At 31.0% G+C, this 18259-nt stretch overlaps 1 protein-coding gene across 5 annotated transcripts in view; it reads right to left on the reverse strand.

Moving 5' to 3' along the window:
* LOC143252746 (E3 ubiquitin-protein ligase HECW2-like) overlaps nucleotides 1-18259 on the reverse strand; it is a 118202-nt gene that overhangs the window by 28788 nt on the left and 71155 nt on the right. For all 5 annotated transcript variants that reach the window (XM_076505362.1, XM_076505363.1, XM_076505364.1 and 2 more), the window contains 8 exons: nucleotides 18008-18105; nucleotides 9790-11524; nucleotides 8459-8616; nucleotides 7570-7714; nucleotides 6519-6708; nucleotides 5014-5096; nucleotides 4559-4661; nucleotides 1386-1547 (listed from right to left, as the gene is read on the reverse strand). In XM_076505362.1, the coding sequence (XP_076361477.1) occupies nucleotides 1386-1547; nucleotides 4559-4661; nucleotides 5014-5096; nucleotides 6519-6708; nucleotides 7570-7714; nucleotides 8459-8616; nucleotides 9790-11524; nucleotides 18008-18105 (2674 nt within the window). The remainder of the gene's footprint in view (nucleotides 1-1385; nucleotides 1548-4558; nucleotides 4662-5013; nucleotides 5097-6518; nucleotides 6709-7569; nucleotides 7715-8458; nucleotides 8617-9789; nucleotides 11525-18007; nucleotides 18106-18259) is intronic.

Raw genomic sequence — 18259 nt, forward strand, 5'->3', positions numbered from 1 at the left:
TATATCGTAATAATTGTTCTGCTATTGAACAAAAGATGCCAGTTAAAAAACCTAGCTAAGACTACATCAGAGCTGCAAATGCCAAAACGTCTTGCCATCAGATAAATTATGCTTTTGTTGATATTCACGATTAAAGTTCAGAAAGAAGAAATAAAAAATAAAAGAAAATCTTCAATATTCATGTGACTAATTGAAATTCAACAAAAACAATAAAATGAAATTGGTTAAAAATGAATATTTCTACTGCACTTTTAAACATTATCAACATATAGCTCTCATTTTTAACACTCTTCTAATCAATTTGTATTTAGACTTGTAATTCTATACTTTGTCTTAAATCTCTTACAACCTTATTGATGTTTCAATGCTTAAGTCTTCCATAACATTCTTCTACTTGATCAAATACTGTACTAGCTAGCATTCTGATGCAATATTTCATATTTTAATGGTGTATGAAACTTGTAAAACAAAAAAATGATGCACTACCCATTATCTACATCATTTGATGTACGACTGTTGTAATACTCTTCATAAATGTTGTATTACTCAGTAATACTCCTAAAGGTTTACCTTTATAGCACATGCTTAAATTATCCTCACCCCAACAATACCAGGACATCCTATATTGATACAATACTGAACAATATTGTTACTATTATATATTTAAAAACAGCTGGTATGGATAGAGAAAGCCCTAGTAGAGGAGCGAACAAGTAGAGGGTTTTCTCTACCGATACCAGCCATTTTTAAATATATAATTTTCTCTACAAGTGGGTTTTCTCATCATCACAGATTATATTGTTATCAATAACTTCAAAATCAGTTTCATCTTATCAAAATCTTCATTTTTTCACCACTTTGTTCACAAACAGTTTACATTCACTTAATACTTAGATCAGTTGTAGAGCTTACAAGAGCAGCATTTCAACTTTTTAATGAAAATTCCAGCTTCATAATTTTTAAAACAAACTTATTTTACATATGCTGTTTATCTATGTCTGGTATTCACCTTTATCTTTTATCTTGATGTAAGTAAAGGAATGAACAATTATTTATTTTATTTTAGTACACATTTCTACCCTCTTAAGTCTTTATGACCAGTAAAATGGTAATTGATTATTAACTACAATTTTTCCTGCATGCATTTCACCTGATACTTGCAATAGTTCAATATAAAATAGTACGGTTTGAGATTCAAATGCAACATTTTTTATAAATATGATCACAAAAATAAAATAAAATACAAAATACTGGAAACACTTTCTCTGGACATGAAAATATATGTTCTTCTATACTTTTTCCATTTTAGTGGAAAACAATTGATGTTGGTTTTTAATACAAAGTACACATGTACATTCTCACATACAAGATGAAAAGCTACTAACCCTTGCAACACCTTCAAGTCGAATCTCTTCTTCACCAGCACTTCGACTTCTTCTCCGATTCAGAGGTACAGCTAACCGGTGAGGATTTATGTAGGGCACTTCTACTGGCAAACGAGGATCTATGAAAGTGGTACTCCTTGTTGTATGATCAATGAAAAATTGCTGTAAAACACAAGCAGACACTCTTAGCAGCATTTTAGATTGGCATGTCTTAGGCTATACAAGTTTCCCCATGAGTTGACTCAGAACGTACAATATCATATCAAAACTGTAAATTTATATTTATGGTATGGTTGTGAATACAATTCAAAATTTGTCATGATTATAAGCAAGAGAAAATCTTTTTTCTTTAATTATTACAAACTAATGACAATTTCTGTTATGCCCATTTTCCTTTATTATTATTATTATTATTATTATGGGTGCTAATCTGATACCACCTTAAGGGGATTCCAGATGAGAACTGTTTCTGATGTGAGAGGGGGACCAGAATTTGAACTTTATACTTAGAAGGCATGGATAATACCTACTGGTTTTAACAGAGACTAACCAGGTAGTGTATTTGATTAACTGTGGAACTGCAGAAAGGAGATTTATTTCTATGCATCAGAGGCCACTTTGATTTGATTTGGGAAAGACATTAAGAAAACTCTGTCATTAATTGAGATTGGTTTGTGTGAGGGAGCTTTAATCAGTAAGTTTAGTTGTAATGGGTATTTAACCCCAACACAGTTTGATTATTTAAATAAACAAATTAAAATTTATTTTATTTGTATTTCATATGCCACTATAACATGAATGACAATAGATGTTCATGAAATCACTGTCCAGTGCCTTTAGAAATACATTATTAATGGCAGCAACGTAAGAAACAATACGCAAACTTTAATAAATATAAATTTTGTAAAATATAAGTAAAAATTAAGAAAATATTTAGTATTATACTGTTATTAAGTATTAGTTACAGATTTAACATTCAGTTTAATTGTACTGTAAGCAGAAGTACAGAACTGCCACTTTATTAATTACATATCTAATGTTAACTTTTTATAGATTAGCTTTAGTAATTGTGGATAGCATCAAAACCAAGATAAAGATTAATCTACAGGTAAAAATCAGTCCTAATGCTAAACTGCCTGGAGGCCACTTGTGTACAACATGAGGGTGAGTTGATGCTCGAAATATTAGATCAATGATCAATAAAACTTCAATTTAAGTGGTAACAGATTGTGCCACACAAACAGGGTAGATTGACAAATCACCAAGCAAAGAATAAACTTCACTAAACTACGTGATGGAAACATGATGCCTAGTTACTAATTAGAGACAGGACCAATGTTTTCTTTAACTGTTTCAATTAATGTGCAGAATGAATTTTTTTTCATGTGGAGGTGTGTACCACCATTTTCTTTTTGGGTGGATGTGGGGGATATTTTTCGACCATTGACCCTATTGGATCATTAGTGTTGCAATGCTACTTACTGGTTGGTTGAGTTATTGGCATATCAACTGCCAGGGCTGTTAAGACCTTCATCATTGAGACTCTTCACCATTACAGAGGATGTACATAACTGGAATAACGAAGTGCATGTCACTTGATTGGTTGTTGTGCAGCCACGCAGCCTAGAGGGAACACTAGAAAGGATTGACTGGTGTAAGGTTTTGCACCAAGGAATCTATTTGATTGTGAGAAGGTACTGCTATTCCCCAGTGACCCACTGTCACCTGCTTACTATGTTAAGGTGGACAGATCTAGGAGCATTAAAAATAGTGCCCAAACAAGTGTTTGCAGGAACAGAGTTCATGTGCTCAGTGTGAGACCTTGAATGACCAGCAAGAAAAGAATACAAATTCTAATGTTTCTGCATTGAACTGGTAAATGATATATGCTGAGAAAATGCACCATAATGTTCCAGTCTCATATTCTTAAAGGTTATTGCAATATCAGGAAAGTAAAGATTCCCTTGACATCATATTCTCTTAAGAAACTAAACTATAAAACATCTTTATAACTCACTGACAGTATTAACACAAATCTGATTCACTACCATGTTTACAAAGACAACACAGGATCACATGGAAAAATTAGAAGTTATCTTCAGCTTCAACGAGATACATAGGTTCATAAATACATCTAAAGATTTGATTCCAGGTCCAGATGATGTAAAATTCTCCACTTTTAAGAAGCTTATTGAAGTCAAGTGTTAGAGTTCCTATGCAGTTGAGCAATGGGTAGCATTCTTGAAATATGGAATGGTGGCCTTTATGAAATATTTAAGTAAGCCCACAAAGAATCAATCTCATTTTAACTCCCATCAGCACGAACTTAATCTCAGGGACTGAACTCAACTATTTCGTGTTTGTTATAGTTTTCATGCTTTAACTTTTAAATTAGTAAGTATATCTTCAAAAAATTTGCATACTATCAGTAAACATTAAATAGCTTTCATATACAAAATATCAATTTTTTTTTATTGAGCTTTATGACTTCTTAAATAACGTTTTTCTTGTGCCTTTTTTTCTTTTCGAATGTTGACTATCCAACACGCAAAGTCATTTTAAGATTAAAAATACTATTATGTATAAGAAAAATTTAAACTCTCAAATCTTCATAACTGCCAGATAAGTATCAAAAGTTATATTTTGTCTGTTATTTTCACTACTGTATTTCTGTATGGGTTGGTGTGATTTGAAGAACCTGTAACCGCAATAAAATATTAGGAAATAAACATAAATTGTGCTATTTTTGTTCTGTAATGACTACAAATTATAACACAAAAACAGAATTGTTTAGTCTAAATTTAAATCTCATAACAGTATACATATCTCTATATACACACACACATTTTTATTGTATTGACTTTTCAACAATTCCTGATTAGCATTACAGACATTGCAATGCTGTGCACATGCACTCATGTCACCATATCCAAGAATGTAAAACAGGCCCTTACAAATTGACCTGTCTTAACTGTATTTTAGTGGACTACTAGTTTGTAAAATAGTCATATTTCAGCTATAATACCTTATATATTTATACACATTACTATTTGCAAACAAAAGGAAAACAACAAGAATGACATTTTTTAAAATTGTCCTAAATCAAAAAAAGAAAATGACAAACCAAAGTTTAACTTATTTTTATTAAATCAATAAATAAAAAAACTTTGTACCTTCCCACTTCGATCATGTTTTGACTCCCATCCTCGAGGAAGATCTCTCTCTAAGTCAGCAAATTTGTTCAGCAAACTTACTAAATCTCGATTGTGTTGGTACCTGACACAAATATTATTTTCATGCTTAAATCAATAACAACAAAATGGTAATCAATCAGTTTTTTGCTTCAAACCAACATTAAACTATTATCAATATCAATGAAAGCAGTATTCAAAAATATTTTCACACTTGCACAAATAACTCCTACTTCAATCACAAATGACACTATATATCAACAAAAGTTTTAATGTGTTGTTGTTCCATTATAGTTAAAAATTATTTCCAAAAGTTGATCAAATGTTGTCATATAAGATTATTTATTATTTCAAAAGAAAAGCATTAGTATAAAAAAGTATTTCATATTAATTAAAGCTTTTAAGTTAGAACAGCTTCTGATTTCACAGTATCTTACCTCTCAAATGTGGAAGGATCTCTTCTAATCTTGGTGATCATGTGTTTCAAGGAGGAACTACTGTTGTAAGCAGCTAGGGCTTCCTGCAGTAATAATCAACATAAATATCTGACACATTATATATCAGTACCCACTTAAAAAAAAGTCCAAAAAAAAGCAGTGAAAAATATTCCAATTTCATGAAAAAATGATAAAGAATCATAGGAGATAACTTTTCAAAGTGAAAAAAATGGGAATTTCAGAAATTCAAAATAAATAACTTTTACTAGATATCTTATGAGCAAAACATGTGAATTCTTATTATGTGATGTTAATTTAGGTAACATTTTAATTCTGTCTTTTGCACTTAAAATGATGTTTCATGAATTTTAAAAGAGACAAAAAGGATCTAATCAGCCTGTCAAGAATGTCTCTTCAAGCTCCAAACTATAACTATTCCTTAGTACTTATGTATCCATCCATTCTGTTCTTGAACTAACTTAAATTTTCTGTCACCACCATCCCAGAAAGCAGCTCATTCCAAATGCCAACCACCTTGTTTGAAAAGTAAAACTGTCTAAACTGCAGACTGCTCTTATGTTGCCAAAAATTAAGTTTGCAACTCCTGTTCTCTTGTTTTCATTGCTAATCACAAAAAAGTTTGATGAATTTATATTATCAATACCTGTAGTAATTTTAAGTAGTTCAATCATATCTCCTTTGACACTTCTCCAGAGAAAACAAGTTTAGAAATTTTAGTATCTCCTCATAGGAAAATCAAACCATCCCAGTGGTTCTTTTCTGAACCTTCTCTAACAATTCAATATCCTTCTTGAAGAAGGGAGCTCAAAGCTATACACAGTGCTCTAAATGAGGTCTTACAAGTGATGTAGACAGTAAAACAGTAATATTTTATCTTGTATTCAATATTTCTACAGATTCTACCCAAAAGCCTATTAACTGTGTTACTAGTTACAATACACTGTTTAGACGATTTAAGTAATTTTTCAATCATAACACCAAGATCTTTTTTTCAACTACAATACTTAATGTATTCTCATTTAAATGGTAGCAATAATTTGAATTGTGAAAACCTGCATGTATCACCTTACTATATACTCATTCTACACATTTATTTAATTATAATCTAGAAACTATTACATTAATGTTATTTTTTTAAAAAGGTTTTATGCAATTAAAAACACAGGTATGAATAATTTTTGATTTCAAAACATTTTCAACTGTATTATTTTACATAGTCAAGGCAAAGCTCTAACAAAACTTATTTTCTCAGTCAAATTCTGTCACTAGTTTGCTTGCCCAAATGCCTTCAACTAGGTTGAAGGTTCAAGGTTTTACGATTTTACAATTTTGACAGCATTAAATGCAGTGATAATCATTAATCATTTGACAGCCATATGAGTAGCTACGACTGATAGAACTAAACAACTCAAATATACTGTACCTCCTTATATCAACAACTTTATAAACACTAAATACTAACACACAACTGGTGTTCTACTCACGTCATTCATGTGTAAAACACTAAAGAAATCAGATCTAGAAAGGAAGCGCAAAGGTGGTGAATTAAGTAGCTGAGCTTGTCTATTGCTAATGCTGTTTGAGGAAGGCACCGAGGCAGCATATGACAATGATGAACCAGAGGAAGAAGCATCATGTATGCGAGATGTAATGGTTCTCCTAATGCTTTGATATCTGTAACATTAATAGACATCACTAATTTGTTACAAAAAACAGCATTGTTTTTACAATAAAACCTGAAATGTAACAGTAAAAAAATTAGCTATTCATACACTTCTAACATATAACTAAGAATTTCACACCTTCAAAATAGCAAACAGAAGAATTCAACTGAAATTTCCAATATATATGAAGTGGATTATATATATGACACTAACATTAATAGCAGCCAATAAAAGTTTTAACATTTGACCTCACGCAATTCTAAATAAGACTAAAACTACGGTTTCTTTCACATATGACAGATACTCTCTGATCAACTACAATCTTATATCATTATGGTAATGTACAAATATAAAGAATTCACACCATAGATATAAAAAGTTACATAAACTATAATTTCAGCATTTTTAAATCTAATTTTATTATTGTTATAGCTATTTGTCCACTCATACTACAAACTTAAAAAGAATGCCATTTATATTACATTTGCAAGTTACATTACATCATATTGCAACATAAATACATTTTCCAGATCTTTATCATTGTATTAAAGTAATGCACTCTGCATTAAACCACATCACTAATTACTAGAAATTACCTAAACTTGTTTTTAATTCCATACTCAAAACAATTTTCAATTTCTATCCTAAACACACAATTACTTCAGTTTAAATACTTATCTTTAACTTACCTGTAGCCTAACTACCTATTAAACAAAGCTTCAACTTTTTAACAATATATTAGACAAAGAATTTTATAATCTAATCCAATAAACAAAACTATTTAACCTGCCTCTTATATATAAAACAAAAAAATGTTTATTAAAACCAATTCCTCATTATCATACCATATAGCGTTAGAGCCTTAACTTACCTGCGATCTAACTGTTGACGTTGAAGTTCATTTGTTGCTCCAACTGATGGCTGCTGGGATCCAGTTGGCCGATTCCATGTTGTTGTTCGATTTAAATGATCTATATAAAAGATACGACCATGGGTGTCGATACGAGCCTCCCAATCTGAAAAGACAATATTTTACTTTAAAAACAATTTTAGTGTAGCAATTAAATAGCTTAGACATCAAGGTTGCACAAGAACATTCTTCTCAACATAAATACTGTCTGAACATGTAAATACACAATGATTTAAATGAATCAAAACATACATTTACAATACCACTGTTTTAGAAGGCTACATTACATATTAGAATGATTTTGAAGATTTAATTATAGGTATGAAGAATTTGGAGAGAGGTATATTTTTACACTGTTTCCTGTAACTATTAAGATGTATCTTTAATATGCTTATAGGTTTCACTACTTTTTTTTAAATTTTATATCAGAACCCTTTCTCAAATTACTGGGCTTTCAAACCCTACCATGCAGACTAAATATTTACATCTTGCAAAATCAAACATGTCAGCCATGCAGAAACTGCTACAGTCTCAAGTATCATGAGGCATGAGATCCACAGAGGCCAATACAAAATATAAACAAAGCTAACTCTAATAACCAAAATTTTTTAAAGTTTTTTGAAAAGCTGATTATTTCAAGGAGGATTTTACATTAAAACAATATTTACGACATTTCTAGAAACAAGGAATTACAAACAATTCTTCCAGAAGCACCAGTATTGAAATGTTTTCTCTCATTTTATGTGAATTTCAAAGATTTAAAAAATTTATGTGAACCTTGTATATGTGTGTTTAAAAATAAGTGTTTATTACTACAAAAGATTACACTTAATTATGGTTTCAAACATACTTTGTGGCAAGGGTTCCTCCAACTCCACTCTCTGAAAACGAATAGTTCGTTCTGGAATAGAGGGAAGTCGTGTGGATGGAGCATGGTTACCAGATTGTGACCAAGAGCTACTTGATCCGTCAGTAACACTAGGTGTCCCTAAGGGTAGCCAGGACTGACTAAACAAAGACCAAAACATTAATGTTAAACCACTGTATATTCAGTACACTTTTAAATTAGTTGCATTTATCATTTATAATGTGAAAAACATCTAATAAAGCTACTAGAAGTGTTGTTAAATTTGTAATATTTGCATCTTCATACTAGCTTTAAAAGAATATTACTAAGGTAAAACTACAAAAATAACTTCTTTTCTATTGTAAAATGTTAGAGAAAAATACCTCACTCAAACATTTTTACTAGAAGTTTCTATCACGTACCTATCTCTACACCAATTAAAGATATCACCCCTCTTTGCTAAGTAGAGAAAAAATATTAAATGCAATATTTCTCTAAGATAACACTGATTTCAACTTGTTGTTACTAATAAAAAATAGTGAATTTTGTTATTAATACTAGAATATTTACATAACTAATTCCTCCATATGAACAAAAATTCCACACCTAATACTCACCATAGTTGCATTAATTCATTCATTAAGATTTATTTCTCATTTTCTAACCTTAAAAAACACTACTGTATTTTAGTTATGATTGATTATTCACTTTGTGAAGCAAAACTTATATTGACTTATATCTTGAGTTTGTATATACATAGGATTCCCTTTTATATATTTTGGCTCATTATATTGCCAAGAAACTTAATTTTTAACTTTATACTTTAGTGCTTTTGTAAGTAACAGATTGTTTCTATTGTAAGCAGTATATAATCTTTCATGTGTTTGAGGCAAAAATGCAAAAAGAAACCAAGAATATGTAATTTTGCAATGGATCAGAAATATTAGAGCAATACTTATTATTTAAGAAACAGAATGACAAATATCGCAAATAAAGGAGTTTATTCTCATTTACAAATTAAATAATATGAACATTGTGTGTAACATTTTCTTCACTGAATCTGGAGAGAAAAGTAATGATCTTTATACCAAAATCATAACTGTATTTTGAAGTTTAATGGAACACACAAGAGTACAGTATATGTGTGACAAAATAAACTGCTCAAAACTCTCAGAAACAGTTGTTACAAAATTAAATGAAAGAAATTTTAAGTTCATTGACATTAAAAATGTTATTTCTGACAATTTACTGGATTTCTATTTCCACCAATGCTAAAAATAATTAAAAAGTGAACCTATTTATAAGACCTATGTCAATTGCATTAAAAAAATTACCTTGCAATGGGTCTCCTGGTTTCCCACAATGGATGGCTGACATCAATTGTTGCATGAAGTCTTGGATGAGGGTGATGAGTAGGAGTTGGTGGACACTGAGGCAAAGGTGTAGAAGTATCTGAAAACTCTACACTGTCACTTTGTTCCTGAACAGGAGTTGCTGCAGTACTTATTTGAGAATTCATTTGTTCAACTTCATAAATATCTCTAGTTTCTCTACATTCTACTACTGGAGTTCTTTCTTGGGTTTCTACACACAATTCTTCTGTTTGGATGGGTTCCACAACAGCTATTGGCTCACTGCTTTGGTCATAAGTTTCACTCACTGACTGGGTAACTGTTTCATTTGAATAAGTGATAACCTCTTCTATTTCTGGACTGCCTGCAGCCTCTGTTCCTGTAGAAGTTGAATCACAAGTATATTCTTCAGGATAATCAGTTGTGTCCTCATTTTCACCACCACCAGACCAAGAGGTTTCAGAATCAGACATGTTAACACTTGGGCCACCCACAGAACCATCAGTATTAATATCTTCATGATCACTGCAGCTAATGGTTTGCGAGGGACTAATGGAACCAGGAGGTGAAGTCACTGATGCAGATGCTGATCCAGTATCTTCTACTTTGGGTCCTTCCATTTCTGTCCTTTCACTAACAGGTAGGTCATCAGAGCTCACAATTGAGTTTAACTCATCAATGTCAACAGAAGCAGCCACTTCTAAAGCTGCATCCAGCTCAAATTCACTCTCTTCAGGAGTCTCAAGGATAGAATCTTGTATGTTTTCCAGTGAAGGCACACTTTCTTGAATAGAGTCATGTTCAGGTGTGGCTAAAGGTGCTGCCCTGCTTGGTACAGGAGGTGGGGGTGTCCTTTGAGCAACCTCACTCACAGGAGACTGCTGATCTGCATCAGCTGGCAAGTCTTCCACATTATGCGGTGGAGAAACTGGAAGAACCGAAGGTCTTGAGGCACCTGGCTCACGTTGTGGAGGTGGTGGTGGACTCGTGTCCTCCTCCTCAAAAGACATCATGGAGGTTGAGGGCGGAATACTTCCCAGACTTTCATCAGATTCCAGACTATGTGTTAATCCTTCCTCTGTGCTAGACAAACCATTCTGTTCATCTGTATCAACTATTTCCAGAAGAAAGCTATCTTCAGGACGTACATGCCTAGCCTCTGATAACAGAGATCGGGTAGTATCACTACTACTACTTGGAACCTCCTGACTGCCTGAGCTATTATTAGGGTTTAAAGCTTTCACACGTTCTACTGGTTTATGACCATGGTGTCTGCGGGTTTTTTGTTTGGGTGGCAATGGAGGAGGAACATCTGGAGGTTTAGAAAAACCCTGAGAACAAGAGGATAATATTTCTGTTGCACTTTGTAACACATATTCTGGGTTAGTAAATGCCACCCCAATGCTTCCATTTGAAGCATGAACTCCATTACCGCTTGAAATTTGAGATGAACCACCTACTGAAAGTCGAGAAGACATAGCATGAGAAGGCTTTTGTGAAACCACTGGGCCTGACTCTGTTCGAGTTAATGACTCTGGAAGATTTTGGCTGGTGGGAGGTTGAGGAATATTTCCATTAGGTATTGAAGTAGCTCTACTTGTTATTTGAGGAGGGTGATGAACTGGTGTGGTGGGAAGAGATGACCCTTCCTGACCAGTTGGAAGGTCTGAGACATAAAGAGGGTTGTGAACCTGACGTATGTGAGTCCATAGATCAACTGAAAGAAAAAAATATCAAAATCTCACTTGTTATAAAAACTGAAACTAAAGTGAAACTGTGGTCTTATTTTTTTTCTTTCTTTTTGGCAAGTGTCACACACTTGTGTACTTTAATTTTTACTTAATCATTTTGGAATATCATTACAAAATAAACTACAAATATTTTAGTTTACCCTAAGAATAATTACAACCCTAATAACAGTTTTTTTCAGTAACTTATTAATTATATATCACTGGGTTGCTGTAAAAGTTAATATATTTTAACATTGAAAAAATTAATAGTTATAATAGAACTTTTCTTTTGTACATGAAACTTCTAAATTAAACAATTTGTCATTTAAAATTTGAAAGTACTAATAATAGTATTTGTTCAAATAGAATGTATTTTTATTTACTAACTTGTTAAAAGCTTTATCAAATATAACATTAGCTACAAATATTCCAATATATATATACAGGCAAAACAAATTAACCTCAATATTATTTCAATAGTGATAATCATTATTTACTTCACAAGCAAAATAAAAGCTGTAAACATAATTTATCCTCACTTTGACCATTAATTTTTTCCAAAATGAATTTATTATACCATATTCACTGAAAGTGGAAATATTCCATCTGTCAGGACAAACAATGCAACAGAATACTGAAAAAGTTGAACAAGAAACACTAAAAATTATTTGTAGTTTCTATTTTTTGTGTGTGAAAGTTAGAAAAAAAATAAAATCCTCATTGTTATCCCAAAGGGTTTAGATCAAAGAGTATTCAGTATATTAAAAGCTTTTGTACAAGTAGTATATGCATGACATCACAAGACTATAATTTAAATACCACCATTCTGTAATGATCCAATACAGGTTTCTAACAAGAAGAGTATATAAATAAAAGCATTTCAATAACACCTTTGTTGTTTGCTGCTTTTAGTAAAGACATTTTGTTCAATACCAATGGCTCATTAAGCCACTTGGAACACAATATGTAATCTTACTTCAATAGTCATTTATATTAGGTGTTTATGAGACAGAGTTGAAGTGTTGAACTCTATGTGGAAGAGCACAACAGTTTGTAGTAATAAGTTTGATAATAGCTTAAATCATATCACCCAGATTTACCACTGGTATTAAGCAAAGACCCCATCATCAGAAGTATCCAAAAAAAGATATAGTTACAATAGTATTACAAACTCTTTCTGGAAACTCATATGGGATATTAGTTAAATTTTATAGATAGAACTTATCCACACTGTTTGAATTTGTTCTTTTAATAAATACAGTAAATAAAACCAAAACATTAAAACATGTACCTTTTTCAACTGTTTTGCTTTTCTTAAAATTAATGCTCACCCAGTGAATTAGCTTTTGATTACATTGTTATTAAATCATTAACAAGTCACATTTCAAAATGTATACAAAGGAAACAAATATTTGTACCTCGTTTCTTATGTGTACACCTCTTATATTATTTTATACCAACTTGAAATAGGTTACTTTCACAGTTATTTTTCTCACATTTCAAGAATTATTTTATTGTTAGTACCTTTAGCACACTATGCATGTTAAGAGTCCAATAGTGGAGTTAAATTAAAAGCTGAGCATGAAGTTATTTAAGATCTAGATGAATAAAACTAGAGTAAGTGGCTGACTGGTAAAAACATTGAAAAAGTATAAAAAATGAATTATTTAATTAATTCATTATGAGTATAAAGGGCAACAAATGTGATGACATAAGAACAAATACTGTTAGGATGTTACACTGGCATTTTTAGAACATAGAATGAAAATGCCTCCTACCACTTTACCAATTCATGATTTGTTGGTTGTGAAATTCACAGCAAAACAGTGGGATATCTGTGCTCTGCCCACTATAGTTATCAAAATCCAGTTTATAACACTACAAGCTTTCATAGTCACCAATGAGCTACTGGGAAAGGGGTGGAGTACCAGTTTAAGGTAAACAAATGTTTCAGAAGCATTTATGTTCATGATTTCATACTCAGTGTCTACATTACTTAAGATAAGGTCAGTTTATATCAATTGTTATACAAGGGTTATTTGCAGTATTTGTCCTTAAATCTGAACTAATAAGATTACACCATGGGTTCCAACACTTACTCAGTATAAGGCCTCCCACAACATTCTGCATCCTTTCTGAGGTTCCCCATCCAAATGCATTTATAGATCATTAGGACCTTATCAGTACTGTAAATTTTGTTTATTTACTAGCTTCCTACTTCCCTCCCAGTCTGGAAACCTCTTGAATAGAGGGAAGACAGCCAGTCAACAGCACCTAATGCCAAATTCTGAGCTATCTAATTGATAAATGGAATTTAACCATTATTCTTGTAATGCTCCCATGGCTTCATTGTATGAAACCTTTATTTCAGTGATGGATCCCAGTCTTAGGACTCTCAAATCCATAATCTGCCACCCTAATCACCAGTCCAAGATATCCCAATTTAGGTAAAACAGTCAAATTTCAAACAGAGTAGGTTTCTGCATTAAAAACTTTATTACATGGTGAAAATACCATCTTTTGTGAGCAATACTGTTCAAAATCATTTTAAGAAAGTAAAATATGTTACCAGCAAAGACATAACACTGGATTAGTTATTTGACAGATTTCATCAAACCGATAGTTTATATGATTTTTAGCTGCTTAGGATAAGATAATTAGTAGACCTAACAACAGGTTAATCTTAATATGCATATTATATGTAATATAAATTGCTTAATAGTTTTTAAATGTCAAAAGAACCTTAAATACTGATATAAGTTTGTACGTGCTTCAGAACAACAAAATCAAACACCATTTGTTTATTTCTCAAAGTATGAAGAAATTAGTAATAATTTGATGACTTAAGATGTTGGAAAAAATAAATAAATATATATATTTAAGTTGACATTTAAACATATTTTATGAAATAAAATGAGACCTTACATAAAGCATCAGAAACTGAACGTACTATTTACTCTTATTTACAAATTATTCAAAATAAAATTTGTACAGTATGATATTCTTATTTCTGTAAATATTTTTGTCAAATAAACATCTAGTACTCACACATATATTTTGTTTTAGTATGTCGTAATATGCTCATTTTGGGTTTGGTTTGTTTTGAATTTCGTGCAATGCTACACGAGGGCAATCTGCGCAAGCTGTCCCTAATTTAGCAGTGCAAGACTAGAGGGAAGGCAGCTAGCCATCACTACCCACTGCCAACTCTTGGGCTACCCCTTTACCAACAAATAGTTGGATTGATCATCACATTATTACGAGCCCACGGCTGAAAGGGCGAGCATGTTTAGTGTGAGGGGGATTCGAACCTGTGACCCTCTGATTACGAGTCGAGTGCCTCTCATTTTGGGTGTTGAGGCTACGCTAACTTAATGATCAATGGTAATTAAATATTTTTGATAACGGTTACAAAATTAATGTTGACATTTTGTTTTCACAATCTTCTTGATGAAAAGAGAAAAACAATAATGAGCCAGTTAAAAATAAAGTATCCGATATTAAAATAAAGAATTGAAGTAAATTTTAAGTCACTGTTCTTAAATTGCTCTAAGTTGAAAATAACTGCAATAACTGCACTCTGAATAAATACATACCTCTTTTTAATAATAATAAAAAATAATAATAATAATAAATAATAAATTTATTAAGCAATAAATTAGACAAAAAATCAAATATCAATATAAAACCATCAACAAAGAGTTAACTCGTCCTGTGATGGTTAAACACATAATAAAGTAAAATCAAAACTTACAAAATCAATATAAAGTTCCCAGAATATTATCATCAGTATTTAAGATCCATTGTTTTAAGTATTTCTTTTGATTAACACGATTAATAGAAGATCTTATACTATAAGGAATAAAATTATGAATACGAGGTGCCAAATAAAGATATTGATGAAGTGTAACTGTTTTACGTGGTATGGGTACATTAATTGGAAAAAAAGATTGAAGTCGTGTAAAATATGAAGTGACTTTAAAAGGCCTATTAAAAGAAACATGCATTGTAGATAAAGCTAAAAATATAAATAAAGTTTATCATATGAAAGAGGGAGTTAAATTTACTGAAATCGGTATCAAGCCTATGAGTAAAATAAGAGAGAAAACACTTTTTTGCAACTTGTGAATAGGAATTAAAAAAGTCTTATATGTGCCACCCCAAATTGAAATACAATATTGTAAGAAAGATTGAAAGAGAGCATAATATACACTTAACAAAATATGATAAGGAGCACAATGACTAAGTTCAAAAATTAGCATAAAACTATTTTAATTTATTAACTAAAGAATTAATATGAAATTGCCAATTTAATTTTCGATCTAAAATAATTCCTAAATATTTAACAGAGGAAACTTGAGTCAATTTGAGACACTTACAATTAGGGTAAGTATAACAATCACTAGAATGATAAAAAATAGAAGGAAAAGCTGGAATGACACCATAAAGGTTAAACTGAAGAAGAAAAGATTTAGATATATTTAAGGATAAGCCATTACAGAAAAGCCAATTTTAATTTTATTAAGATCACTAGAAATAATGGCTTCATTAATTAGATTTGGCTTACTATAAACAACAGCAATATCATCGGCATAGGCTTGGATATCTCCAAAAACTGTTGGTAAAGAATATCATTTATATAAATGAGAAATAATAAAGGGCCCAGAACAGAACCTTGTGGTACTCCAACATTAATTGTAAGCCAATCACTATAATTATTATGGATACAAACCGATTGCTTTCTATTGTGAAAGTAAGAAAAAACCAATCAAAAACAATGCCTCTAAAACCATAATAAGATAATTTATTTAACAATATTTTATGATTAACAGAATCAAAAGCTTTGGCTAAGTCAAGAAAAACAGCAATTGGATGAAGATCAAAATCCAAAGCTTCTGTAATACTTCCCACAAGTTTAGCAACAGCAACCTCCGTTCCAAGCCCAGGCGAAAGCCAAATTGAGAAGGAGACAAAACTGAATGTCTATCAAGAAATGATAAAATTCTAATCTTCATAGATTTTTCAAATAGTTTAGAGAAATGTATTAATAAGGAAATAGGTCTATAATTCGTAAAATCAGAAATATTACCAGATTTATAAATAGGAATGACCAATGATAACTTTAAAGCATTAGGAAACTTCCCTTGAGTAAAAGATAAATTAATTAAAAAAGTCAAAATTGGTGCAACAAGATTAGCATTAGCTTTCAAAATCTTAACCGAAACACCATCTACACCATTAGAAGCTGAATTTGATAAGGAGAAAATATTATTCATAGTTTCAGATACAGTAACAGGATATAGGTAACAAGAAGAAGAAGGAGCAGGAGGCATACCCTGAGAACAAAATTTAGGATCGGAGCAAGTAGATTTAGCAACATTAACAAAAAAATAATTCAAATCAGATAAATCAGTAGTACCAAAATTACAAAATTTCTTTTTTTTTTTTAACATCAATAATAGAGTTAACAATATTCCAATTCTGTTTAATAGTTTTAGCATTCTTAAACAGGTTATGATAATAAGTCCATTTAGTCTTACGGGTCAAGCTAACAACATAATTCCTTAAACACTTAAATCTAATCTTTAGATAAATATCATCAGGAAATTGATGTACTTTCTTTTTTAACTTATCTCTTTTAATCATTGACAAAACCAATTCATTGGTAATACATGGCTTAATTTTTCTAAACTTTTGTGACACAGAAACAGTAGTAGTACAACTTTGAATACAATCAGTTAACACTTCAGCAAAATTATCATAAGCAACATTAACATCAGAACAATTCATAACACAGGACCAATCTGAAAAATTCAAACAAGAACTCAATTCATTAAACTTAATCTTTTGAACATTTGAAACATGTTCTAGATCCGATAAAATGTCTATACATAAAACAATTGGAAAATGATCGGTCAAAAAACTCTCAACAATATAAGAATAACAATTTTTAACAGTATTTCCACTAATTAAAAAATGATCAATACAAGAATTAGTAACATTGGTTATCCGTGTAGGAGAAGAAATAATAATACGAAGATTGTTCTCTGACAAAAACTTAAAATATGCATTCTTATAACAAACATCATCAAATGTCAAAACATCTATATTAAAATCACCAACAAGTATATTAATATCATATTTGTATAAATTCAATTCTAATGAAAGCTCATCAATAAATTTCAATACAGGCAATCTAGGAGATCGATAAACAACAAAAAGATTAAATTTCTTATTTTGAATCATACAGAATAAAATTAAAGCATCAGACTTAATGTACTGTACTTCTTTTATCAACAAACAATTTTTGTGAAATCTAACTTCAATTAACAATTTTGTTTTCATAATGTCTAAGTTACATCAACAATGAGTTTAATAGATGATTACACTTTACAAACTATGAAAATCATAGCTACTGTCAAATAAAGGAAACCATGTGAAACCGTGTGTCTTTTCAATGAAAAACTTACCTGGACCATTTTCTAAAGTAAATACAAAAGACAGTTGTCCCGTCACATGTTCTGATGGACTTTTGCTTGTCAAACTGAAAGTCAACTCTAAAGGAGCACTGTTATATAGAACACAAAAACATTATGAATACTTAAACAAAAATCATTCATATGGATAATACATACTTTATTCAATTGATCAAAGTTTGTAATCACAAGATATTAAACACTATTAGTTCATTCCTACCATGTTAGCTATTTTCTGATAAACAT

Source organism: Tachypleus tridentatus, chromosome 6 (assembly GCF_004210375.1).
Source record: "Tachypleus tridentatus isolate NWPU-2018 chromosome 6, ASM421037v1, whole genome shotgun sequence".
Classification (NCBI taxonomy): domain Eukaryota; kingdom Metazoa; phylum Arthropoda; class Merostomata; order Xiphosura; family Limulidae; genus Tachypleus; species Tachypleus tridentatus.